The sequence below is a fragment of the Mus caroli genome, unplaced genomic scaffold (genome assembly GCF_978045245.1).
Source record: "Mus caroli unplaced genomic scaffold, Mus_caroli_1 scaffold_1, whole genome shotgun sequence".
Lineage (NCBI taxonomy): Eukaryota > Metazoa > Chordata > Mammalia > Rodentia > Muridae > Mus > Mus caroli.
In genome coordinates, this window is record NW_028227256.1 from 57,091,014 (window position 1) to 57,108,753 (window position 17,740).

At 37.9% G+C, this 17,740-nt stretch overlaps 1 protein-coding gene across 6 annotated transcripts in view; it reads left to right on the top strand.

Moving 5' to 3' along the window:
- The window catches only part of Nbeal1 (neurobeachin like 1), a 153,232-nt gene that overhangs the window by 11,048 nt on the left and 124,444 nt on the right, over window positions 1-17,740 (top strand). For 5 of the 6 annotated variants that reach the window (XM_085837734.1, XM_085837726.1, XM_021162943.3 and 2 more), the window contains exons 3-7: window positions 2,639-2,730; window positions 3,150-3,311; window positions 8,368-8,449; window positions 9,129-9,256; window positions 15,053-15,135. In XM_085837734.1, coding sequence (XP_085693860.1) covers window positions 2,639-2,730; window positions 3,150-3,311; window positions 8,368-8,449; window positions 9,129-9,256; window positions 15,053-15,135 — 547 coding nt within the window. Of the gene's footprint in view, window positions 1-2,638; window positions 2,731-3,149; window positions 3,312-8,367; window positions 8,450-9,128; window positions 9,257-15,052; window positions 15,136-17,740 lie in introns of those variants that run through there. The other variant, XM_085837745.1, reaches the window with a different exon arrangement.

The following is a 17,740-nucleotide window of genomic DNA, read 5'->3' on the forward strand; positions in this document are numbered from 1 at the left end:
GATGGTTGTGAGTCACCATGTAGTTGCTGGGAATTGAACTCAGGACCTTCGGAAGAGCAGTCAGTGCTCTTAACCACTGAGCCATTTCTCTAGCCCCTAATTTTTCTTTTTTAAAATCTTGAGCGCATGTAAGAGTTTGTTGTTTATTGTGACAAGACAACTCAGTCAGCTTTCTCTATGTGAAAGTCAGTCAAGAAGAAGGATGCCCTCCTGACTCGGCTACTTGTTCTCTCTTGAGTGCTTGCATTGTTCAGTAACTCCAGTGTATATTCCATATTGGAGTGAAGGCTACCACTTGCTCCTTACTTAATAGTAGAGACTGCATTTTCTCCATCGCTTTAGGTTCTGGAGCTAAGACATGTATGTATGTTTCTGCATATAGTCACTTTGACTCGTAGGTCAGTATAATTTATAATGGTAGTTCCTTTTTCTCTAGCTCTGGTGCTTTTTGCAGTATTGCATGTTTGTTAATATTAGAACATATTATGAAATTACTGTGTAGTTTTGTATGAGTACATTGAGATTCAGATATTAGACGACTTTTAATTTCAGAACAATGATAACCAGGTCATAGATCTTGATTATTGTTCATATCAGTAGTTGCCATCTTTTTATTTTATTGGTATGTCAACTTTTTAATTTTAATTTTAAAATTTTTATTATTTTTCTAGACAGGGATTCACTTTGTAATTCTGGCTTTCCTGGAACTCAGTATTAGACCAAGCTGGCCCCAAACAATAAAGTCCTCTAGCCTTTGCCTCCTGAATGCGGGGATTTAAGTTTGGGTGACATTGAATTGTGTTAGTAAATGTATAAATAAGGAAGATAAGTTCATGCTGCAGTGTTTCAGACTGCTGAACTTAATCCCAAGAGTGACTGAGAGGTAATGGTCTGCTCTGTTAGAAAATCTGATAAAGAGAACTCCAGGTAGTTGTATCTCTGTTTTATACCGAGGAGAATAATGCAATTACTACTGTTTCTAATGTAGAGATCTTTCTTTTTATGGCCTTTGGTGGTAAATTGTAGTTCATCTACAGATTCTTCTAGGCTGAATGAGATATGATTATTTCGTGTATCAACTTCTTTATAGCCCAAACTTGACAGAACCTGACTGAACGCATTCTTTCCTTTTTTTTTTTTTAACCTGCTAAGTCTCCACCCTGTCCCCATGCACGGCTCACAGCCAGTGTGATGTAGTAGAATGGGGACCTGTTGGATTCATGGATCCCTGCTGCAGTTTCTAGATTATGACTTTGGGCAAGTTACATATCCTTTTGTAATTTGTAGAAGTAGGAAAACTAAAGCCATTCTGGATAGTTGTAAGGAATAGATAAGATAATAGGTGAAAATGCCTGCTGTTCCAGGCAATAGCAGATACTCTACTTCTTAAATGAAACAGTACCTTTTCTTCTTTGTAACTGTTGAGTTTCCTAGGAGAATTCAACACTTGTTAAATAGTTGGTAGTACTGACCTTTAGAGTCTGAGTGAGTGCTTAGGATGTAGATCAGTACTACAGAGTTGGTATAGAATTTGAACCAGATACTGGAGAGTTGCTAAATAAAATATGAAGAGACATGCATTAAAGTTTTATAGTGTGTGTTACTGTGTTATGTCTCACTTTTACCAAGAAGTAATCCTCTGCTTTTTATAAAGAATCTAATGAGAACCCCAGTTACTTAATATTTGGAGTTTTATCCCTAATGGATAAATGAGTGAATGAACAGATACATGACCTAATTTCAAATATAAAAAACCAAGTACTGTCTTAGAAAATTTCTAGTAGATGCTATTCATTTGTTCTCTAAAGTATTCCTCTTTCCTGATTTCTCTTGTGAAGTTATAGATAGTGGTCATTGCTGATTTTGAAACAGTGCAGTAGTAGAAAACAAATCCCCAAAGGTCAGCAATTGCTGTGTCTTTTGGGAACATTCTTTAAGATTCTAGATTCTAGGGGGTGGGGAGATGGCTCATGGGGTAAGAGCACTGACTGCTCTTCTGAAGGTCCTGAGTTCAAATCCCAGCAACTACATGGTAGCTTACAACTACCTGTAATGAGATCTGATGCCCTCTTCTGGTGCATCTGAAGACAGCTACAGTGTACTTAGATATAATAATAAATAAATCTTAAAAAAAAGATTCTAGATTCTAGTATAATGCTTTTATTTTAGGGAAACAACTTGCTAGTGTTCCCTTTGTCTTAGATCAGTGCTTAAGCTGTGATGTTTAATGATTAAGTATTTAAACTCCTAAATTACATGTTGAAATTTGACTGCCTCAAATAAGTGTTGAGCCAGGCAGAGGTGGCACACTCCTTTAATCCCAGCATTCAAGAGGCAGAGGCAGGCAGATTTTTTGTGAGTGCAAGACCAGCGTGGTCTACAGAGTGAGTTCCAGGATAGCCAGCACAGAGAAACCCTGTCTCAAAAAACAAAACAAAACAAAACAACAGCAACAAAAACAAGAACAACAACAACAAAGAGAAAAAAAGTGTTGAGGAGACCAAAGGGGGGAAAGTGCTAAGATTACAGATGTGGTCCTGTGGATGGCTGTTCTTACCACATTAGGCAGATATGTAGGTGTAAAAGCATTGCTTTTTCTGATAAGTAAACTTGATATGTGATAATCTTTTTATTTCAGAAAGATCCAGATTACCTGAGACTGTGGTTGGACAATTTTGTTTTAAGTTATGAACAATTTTTAGATGTTGACTTTGAAAAGCTGCCTACAAGGTATGTAGAAACAGTTGTTTATTGCTAGTGGGCGAGACTGTTAATTTTCGGCAGTAGGATTTTATTACAAGTACAGCAGCTATGCTAACAGTCTCTGTACTCTTGCACGGCCATGTGCTCATGACAAATATCAGTGATCATAGCTGTCTCACTGGGCAGTATTATACTTGGCTCTTCTTTACTTTGATGAGCTCCTATCCACCTGGTGGTCTGACATTCACTTAGTTTCTGATACTAGCTACTCAGCTTAGTACCAGAGCTTACAAGTGGAAGACAGAGTCCTCGACAAGATTGCTTTTACTTCAGTCATCCACACCTAACATTTTTTTTAATTGCATTCATCCGTCCATTCGTTTGTTTGTTTGTTTGTTTATATGTCTTAAGTTTCAACACTTTGTTTCCTTGCCCATATCTTACAGGGTGGATGATATGCCTCCAGGAATATCTCTGCTTCCTGATAATATTCTGCAGGTTCTGAGGATCCAGCTGCTACACTGTGTTCAGAAAACAGCAGATGGGTTAGAGGAACAACAACAAGAATTGTCAATTTTGCTTGTTAAATTCTTCATTATTCTTTGCAGGTATCTGATATAAAAAAGTAAAATTTTAGCATAATTATTACCAAAATAATAATAATAATGTAATAATAATAATATTACTTGCTAGTGATTTTTGTTTGTATGAATCTTTAAAGAATGTATATATCTTTTATGTCATGATTGGTTAGCATACTGGAAAGCTTCTTAATTACTGTAACTAATTATAGAGGCACTCAGCCCAGAATTTTAAATGAGTGCTGTCAAGATGGCTCAGTGCGTAAAGGTACCTGCTGCCAAACCTGATGACCTGAGTTGAGTCTTCTGGACCCATATCATGGAAAGAGAATCGGCTCCCTACAGTTTTGTTCTTTATGGCACTCAAGGGCCAGTACAATGTATATGTATACACAAAAAATAAAATTTAAGAAATATAATAAAATTGTTTTAAAAAAAGAATAAACTTAAGGTAACTTTAAAGACCATGGCAGAAGGTTTTAGTTCAGCAAGATATAATTATACTATATTTTCTGTATGGTTTTCATTTGTAAATGTGTACACTTGTGTGTATGCAAGCTTGCATACACATAACCTTTGTGGGTTTTGTTGTTGTTGTTGTTGTTGTTTTTTTAAATTAAGATAGTCTCAACTGTGTAGTCCATCTGGTCTGGAATTTACAGGGTAGACTAAACTTGTCTTCAACTCATCAGAATTCTACCCGTCTTTGCCTTATGAGTGCTGGGATTAAAGGTGGTGGTGAAACTTGACTCTGGCTTGCTTCTACCTTATTATTTTGAGAGTTTCTTAGTAGCCTTGCTGTGTAGGTGATGCTGGCTGAAACCCAGGAAAGCATGGGTGGGAGCTTCTTGGGAAGAGTGGTAGAAACTGAGAAGTACCCAAGTGTCTCTTCATTACTGAATACTGTTTCACGGGAAGGTACCACAGTTTGCTTGCTTATTCACTTACATTGAAGGACAGTGCTTCCAGTTTGGGGCTGTTATTTATAAAACTGCTATAAATTTTTATGACCAGGTTTTAATTGGGTATTTTTCAGCCCATGTAGAAAATACCCAGGAACAGTAATGGTATATCATGTTTGTAACATTCCCACAATCAATGAATGAGGATTTCCATTGTTCCTCATTTTTCTAGTATTTGATATGCTATTCTTTCAGATTTTGGCTATTGCAGTAGGTGTGTAGTATTTCATTGTTTTTCCTTAATGATAAAAAATACTTAACCTCTTTTTATCTTTGAGACTGTTATAATGTTTTGGTGAAGCATCTATATAAGTTTTGTCCAGTATTTTTTTTTAATTATTTATTTACATTCCAGCCATTGCCCCCCTTCCCTTTTGGTCCCCCCTCCCACAGTTCCTCATCCCATTCCTTCTCCTCCTTGCCTCTGAGAGGGTGCGTCCCCCGACACTCCCCAGACATTCCATTTCCCTGGGGCCTTAATTTTTCTGGTATATATGTATGTGGGGACTCGAACCAGCCTGTGGAAGCTCCCAGGGGTCTGGGTTAGTTGAGACTGCTGGTCTTCCTGTTGGGTTGCCCTCCCCTTCAGCTTCTTCAATCCTTCCCCTAATCCAACCATAGGGGTCCCTGACTTCAGTCCAATGGTTGGGTGTAGTATCTGTGTCTGTCTCAGTCAGCTGCTGGTTTGGCATCTCAGAGGACAATCATGCTAGGCTTCTGTCTGTAAGCACACCATAGCATCAGCAATAGGCCATGATGCCCCCTCCATGAGATGGGTCCCAAGTTGGGCCTGTCATTGGAACATCTTTCCTTCAGTCTCTTCTCCATTTTTGTCCCTGTAGTTTTTTTTCCATAGGAACAATTCTGGGTCAGAAATTTTGACTGTGGATTGGTTACCTCGTCCCTCCACTTGAGGCGCTGTCTATCTATTGGAGGTTCTCTCATTGTTGAACATTTTGGCTAAGGTCACTTCCATTGTGTCCTGAGAGTCTTTTACCTCCCAGAGTTTTGCCCAATTTTAAAATTGGATTGTGTTCTTAATTTTACAGGTGTGCGAATGTTTTGATACACAGGTGTTTTTCTCAGGTGCTTTGTACATTTTGTTGTTTTGTTTTTGATTTTTGATTTTCTGTGTAGCCTTGGCTGTCCTGGAATTTACTGTGTAGACTAGGCTGGCCTCAACTTCAGAGATCCATCTGCTTCTGCCTCACGATTGTTGGTATTAAAGGTATGGGCGCCCATAGCAGGACAGTCTTTTTATTCTTTTAATATTGTGTTTTGAGCTACAGAAGTTTTTAATTTAATTTATTTATTTATTTACTTATTTTTTCAAGACGGGGTTTCTCTGTATAGCCCTGGCTGTCCTGGAACTCACTTTGTAGACTAGGCTGGCCTCAAATTCAGAAATCCACCTGCCTCTGCCTCCCAAGTGCTGGGATTAAAGGCGTGCGCCACCACTGCCCGGCAAGTTTTTAATTTTAATGGCAAGTTTTTAATTTTAATGAGTCTCTTTTTCCTTTTTTTTCTAATGAATTATGCTTTTAGTTTTCCATCTGTAAAGTCACCTGTCAAACTAAGAGACCTTATATTTTTTTTCCTGTATTCTCTTAACAATATTATTGTCTTTCCAGACAGGAGAGATGGCTCAATGGGTGTGCCTGCTCTTTTGGAGTACCTAGATTAATTTCCTAGGACCTAGATGGTGGTTCACAACCATCTTTGACTCCAGTTTCAGGGGTTGTGATTCCATCTTCTGGCCTCCAAGGGCTCTGGACATGCTAGTGGTACCCAGATGTACATGCAGGCAAAACACTTATACATACAAAAGAAAACCAAACCAAACCACAATAGTACTGTAATTCATTTCACTTGTCTCTAAGCTGTAGTTAGCCAATATTTGTTTGGTATATTGAATTAAACTATCTGTTAGATCTGTTAAGAATAAGAATAAAGGATTTCATTGTGCTATAATTAATTCCTTTTAAATTCTCTTTCTTTTTGTGGCCTATAATGACTCTTAGGAATTTTTAGTTCAAGCCCAGTGGTTGTGACCAGACCCTTTCTTGTGGATCTCTCGAATTCAAGGCCAGCCTAGTATATAGAAGGAATTCTAGGATAGAGAATTCATGTCTTGAAAAACATATATATATATTCAGTTTATTCAGATTTTTTTCTAATTGTGACCATAAAAGTGACAACTTTGAAAATTTCAATGTTGGGTCTGAAACTGAAAGTCCTCCTTTATTTGTATCCAAATTTAAGAGTTTTTTCTTTTTTCTTTTTCCTCCCTGTTTGGAGGAGTGAGAGGCAGAGGGAAGGAAGGAAATGAATTAAAAGAAAGCAGTAATGAGTGATAGAGAATGCATGAGAATGAGATTTGGAAGGTGGGACTGGTAGTTTTCATAGTTGGTGGTTTTCCCGTGGGATGGGTGACATTTTATTACTGTGTAGGTGTTTTAAAGCTTTAACACGAGCTATCATGTACTCCTTCATCTGTGCCTCAGAAACATAGTTTTAAAGGCTACTGGAGTTACAGATAGGCTGTCCCAACTAAATACATAAAAGTGATTTTGTTATATGAGTGGTAATGATATTAAATAACAGCTCAATAAAAATTCAGCTACAGGTCCTTTTTGCTTGGACCTCTTTCTTTAACCAGTACTAATTCAGGTATAAGTTTTAAATATAATTTAAAAATATAAATTTTAATATGTAACTGCTAAGAGATAATTCACATGTCATGTCATTCATTTTTTTTAAATGAAACAAAATTGTACTTTTCTACAGTTTTAGAACTTATTCATCAGTTCATAAGAACATTTTTTTTTTTTTTTTTTTTTTTGGTTTTTCGAGACAGGGTTTCTCTGTGTAGCTCTGGCTGTCCTGGAACTCACTTTGTAGACCAGGCTGGCCTCGAACTCAGAAATCCACCTGCCTCTGCGTCCCGAGTGCTGGGATTAAAGGCGTGTGCCACCACGCCCGGCTCATAAGAACATTTTGTTTTGTTTTACTTACAGTATATTTGGTGTGTGTGTGTGTGTAGTCTGGAGGACAGTGTGGAGGAGTTGGCTCTCTATTGTATCCCAGAGATTTAGTCAGGTTGGTCAGGCTTGCTGGCAGATAGATGCTTTTACCCTTTGTGCCATCTTGCTAGCCCCAAGGATGTTGAATTTTTAGTCTCTTGAGAAACAGCCTGGCTGTTTTCCAGAGTATTGTAATTTACATTCCTGCCTGCTTGAAGGCTTGGTGTTTTGAACATCCTTGTCGGGGCTTACTCCATTTTCTCCTTTTGTCTCACAAAGTGAGTAGGTGAGAATGAAAGCGTCCATGCCTGACGGTGCTTATTTGGTATGATTAGTACATTGTGAACTACATGTACGTTAGAATGTAAAAGCATGATGTGTGTGTGTGGACTGTGACAGGTACTTTCAGACACCAGATGAGGATGTCAGATCCCCTGAAGCTAGAGTTACAGGTGATAGTGAGCTAGCTGATGCAGGTGCTGGGAACTAAACTCAGATTCTCTGAAAGAGCAATATGTATACAGAGAATTTGAAGTGTTCTTGTATTACAGAAAAGAACTCGATAAACAGCTAAGATGTCATGCTAATTTAATTTCTTAAGTAGCAAAGTGTTATTTTTTTCCCTATTCTGTGAACTTCTACTGAATTTCAAGATATAAAATATTTTATAGGTCAGTGTCTCAGAACAGAATACTAATAAGCTTAACTTTTAACAGTAAAACAAAGAGATACTTAAATGTCATAAATGACCATAGTATGTTTCGTAGCTCTAGTACTTACAGACTCTCTACTTTAAACAGGGTATAGTGTGGTATGTCCTTTTAGAATATTTAAAGATGATAATGCATGCCTTTTGTGTCATGGACTTCTGATACAGTTTACAAAACATGATGTAAGTCAGAAAAGGGGGCTAAACCTCAGAGAGCATAGTGAAAACAGTAATGGTACATGTCTCGTATAGTGGAACACCCTGTGCATCATCTCCTGCTTTAGTGTCATTGATAGTTCATTTGCTAGCATCTGTTCTCAAAATCCACACTGAATACACTAGAAATATATTGTACATATGTAATAAATGTTATTCTTTTTATCTCCTAGGAATTTATCAAATGTAGAAGAAATTGGGACTTGCTCTTATATTAATCACGTCATTACCATGACAACTCTGTATATTCAGCAAGTAGGTGTGAATACATTCCTCTTTGTTGTTTTACTGAGACTGACAAGGACTACAAGGATTTACTTTGTTAAAAGTTTTTTTAATATTGTAATTAAACTTGCTAAGTGTTTTCAAAGGAGGCAGTAATAGAAAAGACGATTTAATAGTGGGGCAGTAAGTCATCTTATAAATCTTACATGTTCCTTTTTTTAAAAAATGATTTATTTTTATTTCATGTACATTGGAGTTTTGTCTGTATGAGAATATTGGCTCCCTTAGACCTGGAGTTGTAGACAGTAGTGAGCTGCTATGTGGGTGCTGAGAATTGAACCCCAGTCCTCTGGAAGAGCAGTCAGTGCTCTTAATCACTGAACCATTGCTCCAGTCCCAAAGCTTATATTTTCTAAAAGTAGACAAATAGCTATTAATGCATTATTTTAATTTTTTGGTAGTTTTTAAAATGACATAATGTTTCATTTTGTATATGAATCATTTTATATATCTTATCTTACTGCAAAACATGTTTGGCTAATTTAAACTTACTCTAGGAAGAACTTAACAAATTAGGAAATATATCTGTTATGTATGATTAGATGACTCAAGGACTCAAAGGGAAAGTTAGGCTTATGTTAATAAAAATGACTTAAGTAAGCTGATTAATGAAGCATGTCTTTAATTTTATGTTTAATTTTATTTTCAGTTAAAAAGCAAAAAAAAGGAGAAGGAAATGGCTGATCAGACATCTATTGAAGAATTTGTGATCCATGCACTGGCATTCTGTGAAAGCTTGTATGATCCGTATAGAAATTGGAGACATAGAATTTCAGGGTATGTCTTATAAATGATAATACTGAGATTGAATCTTACTATGTAGCCTTGGCTGGTCTGGAACTTGATATATAGAGCAGGTTGGAGAGAACCAGCAACCTCTGGAGTGCTGAGACTCTCTATAGGCATGCACCACCAGTTTGCCCATAGTGTTTAAACTGAGTGTTGGTCTGAGAAGATGGCTCAGTGAGCTCTTCAGGGGTACAGCACTTGCCACATATGCATGAGGACCTGTGTTTAGAGCCCTAGAACTTATGTAAAAGCTGGATATGAGAGCAGAAATGTCTATAATCATAATGTTCTTATGTAGAAATGAAAATGGAGACAGGAAGACCTGGGAGAGTCACAGACGAGCTAACCTGGCACACAGAGTGAAAACCAACAGAGATCCTATCTCAAAATTCAAAAGCCAAAATCAATGCCCAAGTTTGTCCTTTGACCTTTATGCACACTGTGTGTGCCTTCGTTCCCGCATGCTTGACACATACATCATACATACATTATAAATTAACAAAACAGAACCTTGCATGCCATAAATTTGTGAGTTTTTAGATTCTTCTGTATGTGACTCTTAAAAGAGTATTTCTCTACATGAAAGCAATATGGAATGATACATAGAAGACCACATATGGAATGTTGGGGAGATGACTCAGTAAAATGCGACTTATGCAAGCATAAGAACTTTAGTTTGGTCTCCGGAATACACATAAAAAGGTTAGGTTCAGCAGAGTGTGCTTATAAATCCAGCACTGGGGAGGTGGGAACAGGTTACTCCCTGGAGATGGTAGCCACTGTTAGCTTATTCAGCGTCTTTCGCAGACACTACTCTACTTTAATTTATATTTTGAGGCAGAGTCTTCCTTTGTATCCTTTTCTAGTTTGGAGCTGCTTCATAGATACTGACCTTAGAGATGAAGAGGCATGCACCACCTTTTTTTTTTTTTTTGAGACAAGTTCTTACTGTCTGGCCAGCAAGCTCTAGGGATCTTCATGTGCCCTCTTTTCCACTGCTAGGGTTGCAGGCACAGTATGGCAGTTTACTTTTGTGTATGAATCTGGGTGCACATGTGGAGGTTACAGGACAACTTGTTTCTCCCCACTGTGTGTGGTGATTGCACTCAGATCCTCCTACTTCACAGCAAGCACATTATCTGCTGAGCCGTCTCCCCAGGCCCTGTACTTGCACTTTGAATAGCTACTGTAACACGATGTTGAAGAGTTTATAACAGAACATTTATCCAGACTGAGAGCTCACCTCATATATTCCATATAATCCATTTTATTAACAGAATATATCCTGGCACTTGAGAGGGCAGAGGCAGGAGGATGGGAAGTTCATGCTCATTTTCAGCTACGTAGTTGAGGCCATCTTGTCCAGATACATGCTAGGATTAAAGGCATCCGCTCCTACTGCCCGGCTGGGATGGGGTTGAGGGAAACCATGATGGAGGAGCTTGAGGTAGATAGTCACACTGGGTCTGTAGTCAGGAAACGGGGGGGGGGGGGGGCAGGGAGGGGAGAGAGAGTGAGAGTGAGTGTTCTAGTGCGAGGCCCACTCTCCCTTTTCTTCAATCTGGCAGTTAAGGTAGGTCTTTCATCTGAACCCAATCTAGAAAACCTCTTACAAGCTTGCCCAGAAATTTGAGTTCACAACCAGTGTAAACCTTCAGCAATGTGTACTCTAGTCATTTAACAGAGGAGTCGTGTCCTTATACCTTTTAAAATTACATTTAAAAAGTTTATGTGTATGGGGGCTTTACTTGCACAGATGTCTACATACTACATGCAGTGCTTGCAGAGGCCGGAGGAGGGCATTGGAGCCCCTGAACTGGAGTTGTAGAAAGTTGTGAGCCATGATTTGGGTGCTGGGAATTGAGCGCTAGTTGGAAGAGCAGCATGTGTTATTTATTGCTAAGGCATCACTTTAACCCTTCATTTGTTTTTTAACTTTGTATTTTGAGTAAGTTAAAGTTCTCCAGAGAAACAGCATCAATGGACATTAAGATATATGTCTATAGGGATTTTATTTATTTATTTATTTTTTAAACTCTGTTTAGTTTTGTCAGAGAAAACCTTTCCTGGCTTACTTCTCACCAGTCTGTTCTGGCATGCTAATGATACCAGAATCACCTGTGTCAGTGAGGGCCAGTGTGTACTCTCAGTATTCTGCAAATGTTTCTTCATGCTGTACCCAGTTCAGTATCACTGCCACTGTAGCGATGGACACCAGTTTTGGCCTACATGCATGCTATTGTATTTTAGAGTTCCTCCAAGCTGGGTAGTTGGGGAGGATAACTAATTTAATTTTGTACTGCCTGACTACCTTTAGAGTCTGCTCGTACTCAGCATGCACTTTCCACTTCTCATGACAAGTTGGATCTAGAGTTGACTGACTCCTGAGAGTTTTTCATATTCGGGGCTCCCATCTTCCTGCCTTAAGTGTGGGACAGACAGCCCTCCAACCAGCCACCAAATGGCCAGAGAGCAAGAAAGCATTTAATTTTCTTTTTTTTCCTTATATTCAGAGTCCAGAATTTGTTTATTTATTTTATGTATATGAGTACAGCCACACACTAGAACAGGGCATTGGACCCCATTACAGATGGTTGTGAGCCACCATGTGGTTGCTGGGAATTGAACTCAGGACTTCTGGAAAAGCAGTTGGTGCTCTTAACCGCTGAGCCACCTCACCAGCTGGCATTTAATTTTCATATAACACTAGATCACATAGCAGGGAACCTGGCAAGTCCAAGTCTGCTATGTGGGTGAGCAGGCTTGAGATAGATCAGAGTGAACCTGGAGAACAGCTTCTGAGTGAAGAGTGACAGGCAGATGCTTGGGAAAGCCAGACCTGCAGATGAAACCCCAAGCCAGAGAAATTTCTGATGGTGAGGATTTTATTTGTTTGTTTGTTTGTTTTTTTGTTTTTGTCTTCTGTCACTCATCTCATGAAGAAAATATGCTTCACTCATTCAGAGTTCACAAATTTACCAATTAATCTCATCTAAAAACATCTTCCAGGTTAATGAAATTACTCCCATTGTGTCAAGACATTTTGTCTAAGTAGTAGTGAGAAGGTCCTAAATAGGTACTGTGCCTGTGTATTAAGCTTTAATATCTCTCTCTCTCTCTTTTTTCTTTTTTTTTTATGAGACAGGGTTTCTCTGTGTAGCCCTGGCTGTCCTGGAACTCACTCTGTAGACCAGGCTGGCCTCGAACTCAGAAATCTTCCTGCCTCTGCCTCCCAAGTGCTGGGATAAAAGGCATGCGCCACCACATCCGGCAATCTCTCTCTTTTTCTAGGGTTAACTTATTTGAGTTTTCCTGTCATAAAGATTTTTGCATTGCTCAGGATAGACTAAATTATCTGTACTATCAAATAAAGGCCTTAGAATAACAAAGGCGTATTTCTTGTTCATGCCATCTGTCTTATATTTAAGGAAAAAATTTAAAATTTATTTTTATCATGTGTGAGTATGCATGCCTTCAGGAGTAAGAGGCTTTGGATCCTCTGGGTCTAGAGTGCCAATGGTTGTGAACGTACAGACATGGTTATTAGAAATTGAACTCCAGACCGCAGTATAGTATTACATGCTCTTAATTGCTGCAGCATCTCTTCATACCATTCCTTATTTCTCAAAAAAAATTTTCCCATTTGTCTTTTGTGTATGGATAGAAACCCCTATTAATCCTGGTCAGTCAAGTGCACGGGATAGCCAGCATCTTATGGTACTTACCATGAAAAAGCAGAAAGAAAATGGTGAAACTCTTACACTAGCAATTTAAATCTACTTTTTTCTTTTTTTTTTTTTTTTTTTTTTTTGGTTATGCTACACAGCATATCATTTTCATTCTGAATTTACTGTGTGCCAAAACTGATGATGTGTACCCATCTACCACAAAGGTTCTATGTTTAGCTCTGCCACGAGAATACAAGGACTGTTGTAATAGCAGTAATTTGCAAGCAGTGCCATGACGGCTTCTTGCCTTTGTGCCTCTCAAGACTTTAAGGATGCAGAAGGGCACATAACTCTTCGTCATGTGCAAATTTATCATTTCAGTTCCCAAGGACGCCATTTTCCTCTTTTTTCATTTGTACACTAGAGCTTCGGTGAGGAAAATTGTGTCTCTGTCCCACTTGTGCTGTCCCCCTTTCCACCTGTTGCACTCAGCAGTGAAGAGCTAAGGCAGTGTGCTCAGTTGAAACAGTGGTGCTGATTCTTCTCCTTATAGTCACCAAAGTGGATAAAGAACTCAGTCTGAACATGACAGAAGCTTTTAAAGAAACCCTTAAGAAACCCGAGCAAAATGAATTTAAATGTGGTAAAAGGAGAGAAGATATATAAAATGGTAGTTCTGACAACAAACTAAAGCAAATTGAGTAAAGAGGTTTGTTAAAAACACCCACAATCTTTGAAATCTTGAACAAAGAGAAATTTTGAATAGCATTGATGTCTGTCATATAGTATATAGTACTTGATGGAAGATGTGCGTATGTAAGGTGGCCACAGAGAGAAGAGGGCATACACTAAATTGTAACAGTAAATAATTTTAATAATGTTTTACCAGGAATTATGCCCAAAGCTGTCTTTATATTCTGTTTAATATGCCAAAAAAATCCTTCAGTAATAGAGCTGTTTTAGTGGCAGATGGCAAAATAAGGGATTCAGATGTCAGTTTCTTTGAACATAGTAATTAGGCTATGATTGGTTTAGTCCAAAGCTAATTGTGAGAAAGCACCAAGCAAAATCCCCCCAAAAGAACTTTTCTATTAGGAGAGAGACTGTGTATGTATATACCTGTAGCCTATAGATGTGCATAATTTATAGGTAGTTTCATATATTTTCCATGTATGTTGTCTTTAATAATATTGAATATAATTTTCAGGACATGATAAAAGTTCCTGTTTATTTTATCTTTTTACTATTCCATTAATTGAAAGTATTATTGCTTTTAATAAGCTTTATTCTTCAATATTTTAATCACCATGGCTGTCTAAGCAACTTTATTTTGTGTTGAACTGAAATGTTCTCAGTAAAAGCATGTACACTTTGTATTAGCCTTGTTAAAGTTTATAGAAAAATATTCATGAAAAGTCCTGGAATTTTCATTTAAAAGGTAATCCCATCCCACACTGGATCTGCATCCTTAAAGTGAGGGGACTTAAAGATCTAGACCCGTTATAGCTGAATAAAGCCTCAGTAAGACACAGGTCAGTCGCTAGCTTCTGAGGTCTCCAGGTAAAACTGCCATAGTCTTAGTTGTCGCTTTGCCAGGACCACTGTGCACATTATTCTGAAGATTTAAATCTAAATTCTGGCTTGTTTTTAAATACCTAAATATTTGGAGACTTTACTTGGCTATCACAATATAGAATAAAGAACATTCTGGGGCTGGAGAGATAACTTAGAAGTTAAGAGCACTGACTGCTGTTCCAGAAGTCCAGAGTTTAATTCCCAGCCACCACAAGGTGGTTCACAACCATCTGTAATGGGATCCAATGCCCTCTTGTGGCATGCAGGCATATGTGCAGGCAGAACACTGTATACAGAATAAAAAAAAACTTAATTTATGAGATCAAAAATAGAGATTTTTTAAAAAAACAATTCTCTAGTTGGTTAGTACTTAAGTTAATGTTTTAACTCATTTTTGAACATTGCACTAGGCCTGAGGATGTTTTTGTTCAATATATAAACCAAAATTAGAATGTTGAATTTGTTTATAATTGTCTTTTAAATTGTGCCATCTTTAGTTACTCATGTTGTAATTTGTTACTGACTTCTTTTCTAATGACAGACGAATCCTTAGTTCTGTGGAAAAGAGCAGACAGAAATACAAACCGGCTTCTCTCACAGTGGAGTTTGTTCCTTTCTTTTATCGTAAGTAATATTCTAATTCATTTTACTTTGATTTTGATCAACTCTGATTAGTGTTTTTTTTCCTTACTCTGATTCTGACCTTAATTTAGTGTGTGAATTTATAAGATAAAGGCTGCTAAAGAACAAAACCACTGGGTTAGTTAAGTTTGGTTGGGATTATGGTTCTCAGTTTGATTAGTTTTCTCCATGCTTTCTATTTAAGAGCTGATCTGTTTTGGTGAGCTGAGCATTTTAAAGAGTGCATATTTTAGAACTCACAAGTTTTACTAAAAACAGAAAACTGGGCTAGAGATAACCTAAGAACACATATTTCTCATGCACAAAAACCTGCCATTTGATCATTAGAACAAGAAAACGAACTAGTTTGCACCCAAACCATTAAGAGACTGACTACTGTATATACGCATGGCTGTTTATATGTTATGGTTCTCTGTTACTTTTGTTTTTATACTGAGCAAGGTTTCATATCTCCTAGCTGACCTCAAACTTGCTGTAGCTGAGAATGACTTGAACTTCTGATTCTCTGATCTCTTCCTGAGTGCTCGCACTACAGGCATATTCTACCATCTTTGGCTGGATTTTACTCTTAAAAAATGATTGTGCTGGGGACTAGAGAGATGGCTCAGTAGTTAAGAGAAGTTGTTGCTTTGTTGAAGACCTTGGTTCATTCTCAGTACTCCCATGGCATTCATAACTGCCTGTAATTCCAGTTCCAGATGATCTGACACCATTTCCTGGCCTTCATAGGGTCTACATACATATGCTTCACATACTTACATGTAGGTAAACACTCATACACAAAAATAAAGATGAATAAGTCTGAAAAAAATGTGCTAGGCTAAAAAGGTAATTCAGTTGGTAGACTGCTTGCCTATCATGTATTAGATTCATTTCCCATAACTACAGTAATGGGGCATGGTGATCCAAGCACTAGGCAGGTAGAGGCAGGAAGATCAGGTCATCTTTGGCTTTATAGCAATTTGAGGCCAACCTGGGATACAAAGGACCTTGTCTTAAAAAAGAAAAATTATGGCATCTTTCAAGAATATAGAAAAAATTACAAAATATAAAAGGAGCACTTTGTTTCTTGAGTATATTGCTTATTGGAACATGTAAAACCTTTACATTTGCCACATCGCTTCAATGTGTACTTTCCGTCCCCAGTGCCCTAAGTAAGACAGAAATAGCTTTGCTTGCTCAGTGAAGACAGCTATAGTACACACCCTATATCACCACGTTATCGGTTGACTTTACCCTAGATAATCAAATGCATATATTTATAATAAGCTATGCTTGGAATTGGCCTCACTTTAAAGATACAGGACAGTTAGATCAATGGGATAGAATTGAAGACCCAGAATTGAACCCACACACCTATGGTCACTTGGTCTTCAACAAGGGAGCTAAAACCATCCAGTGGAAAGAAGACAGCATCTTCAAACAAATGGTGTTGGGTCAATTGGCGGTTAACATGTAGAAGTATGCGAATTGATCCATTCCTATCTCCTTGTACTAAGGTCAAGTTTAAGTGGATCAAGGAACTCCACATAAAACCAGAGACACTGAAACTTATAGAGGAGAAAGTGGGGGAAAGACTTGAAGATAAGGGCACAAGGGAAAAATTCCTGAACAGAACAGCAATGGCTTGTGCTGTAAGATCGAGAATCGACAAATGGGACCTCATAAAATTGCAAAGCTTCTGTAAGGCAAAAGATACTGTCAATAAGACAAAAAGGCCACCAACAGATTGGGAAAGGATCTTTACCAATCCTAAATCAGATAGGGAACTAATATCCAATATATATAAAGACTCAAGAAGATGGACTCTAGAAAATCAAATAACCCTATTAAAAAATGGGGTACAGAGCTAAACAGAGAACTTTCAACCGAGGAATACCAAATGGCTGAGAAGCACCAAGGGAAGTGCAAATCAAAACAACCCTGAGATTCCACGTCACACCAGTCAGAATGGCTAAGATAAAAAATTCAGGTGACAGCAGAGGCTGGTGAGGATGTGGAGAAAGAGGAACACTCCTCCATTGCTGATGGAATTGCAAGCTTGTACAACCACTCTGGAAATCAGTTCCTCAGAAAATTGGACATAGTACTACCGGAGGATCCAGCAATACCTCTCCTGGGTATATACCCAGAAGATGCTCCAACTTGTAATAAGGACACCTGCTCCACTATGTTCATAGCAGCCTTATTTATAATAGCCAGAAGCTGGAAAGAACCCAGATGTATTTAAAAAAAAAAATAAAGATACAGGACAGGAAACACAAAAGCCAGTGCAGTAGTATGGTAATTCTCTTTAGCTGAATTCTTTATAGCTGCCTAAGGGTTGTTCTTTAAGTCTGTCATATGAAGTTTTGAGGCCAAAATGGGATGAGTTCCAACCAGGTTTAAAAGTACAGTATCCTTTAGAAGTCTTAGATCTTTGTGTATACAAATTATGTACATATTTTGATAATGCAAATTATCATTATTATTAAATTATGTACATATTTTGATAATGCACGAGCACAGGCACTCCTACCACCTTGCCTGTGTGGGGGGTCATAGAATAATTTCTTGGTTCTCTCTATCTACCATATAGTTCTTGAGA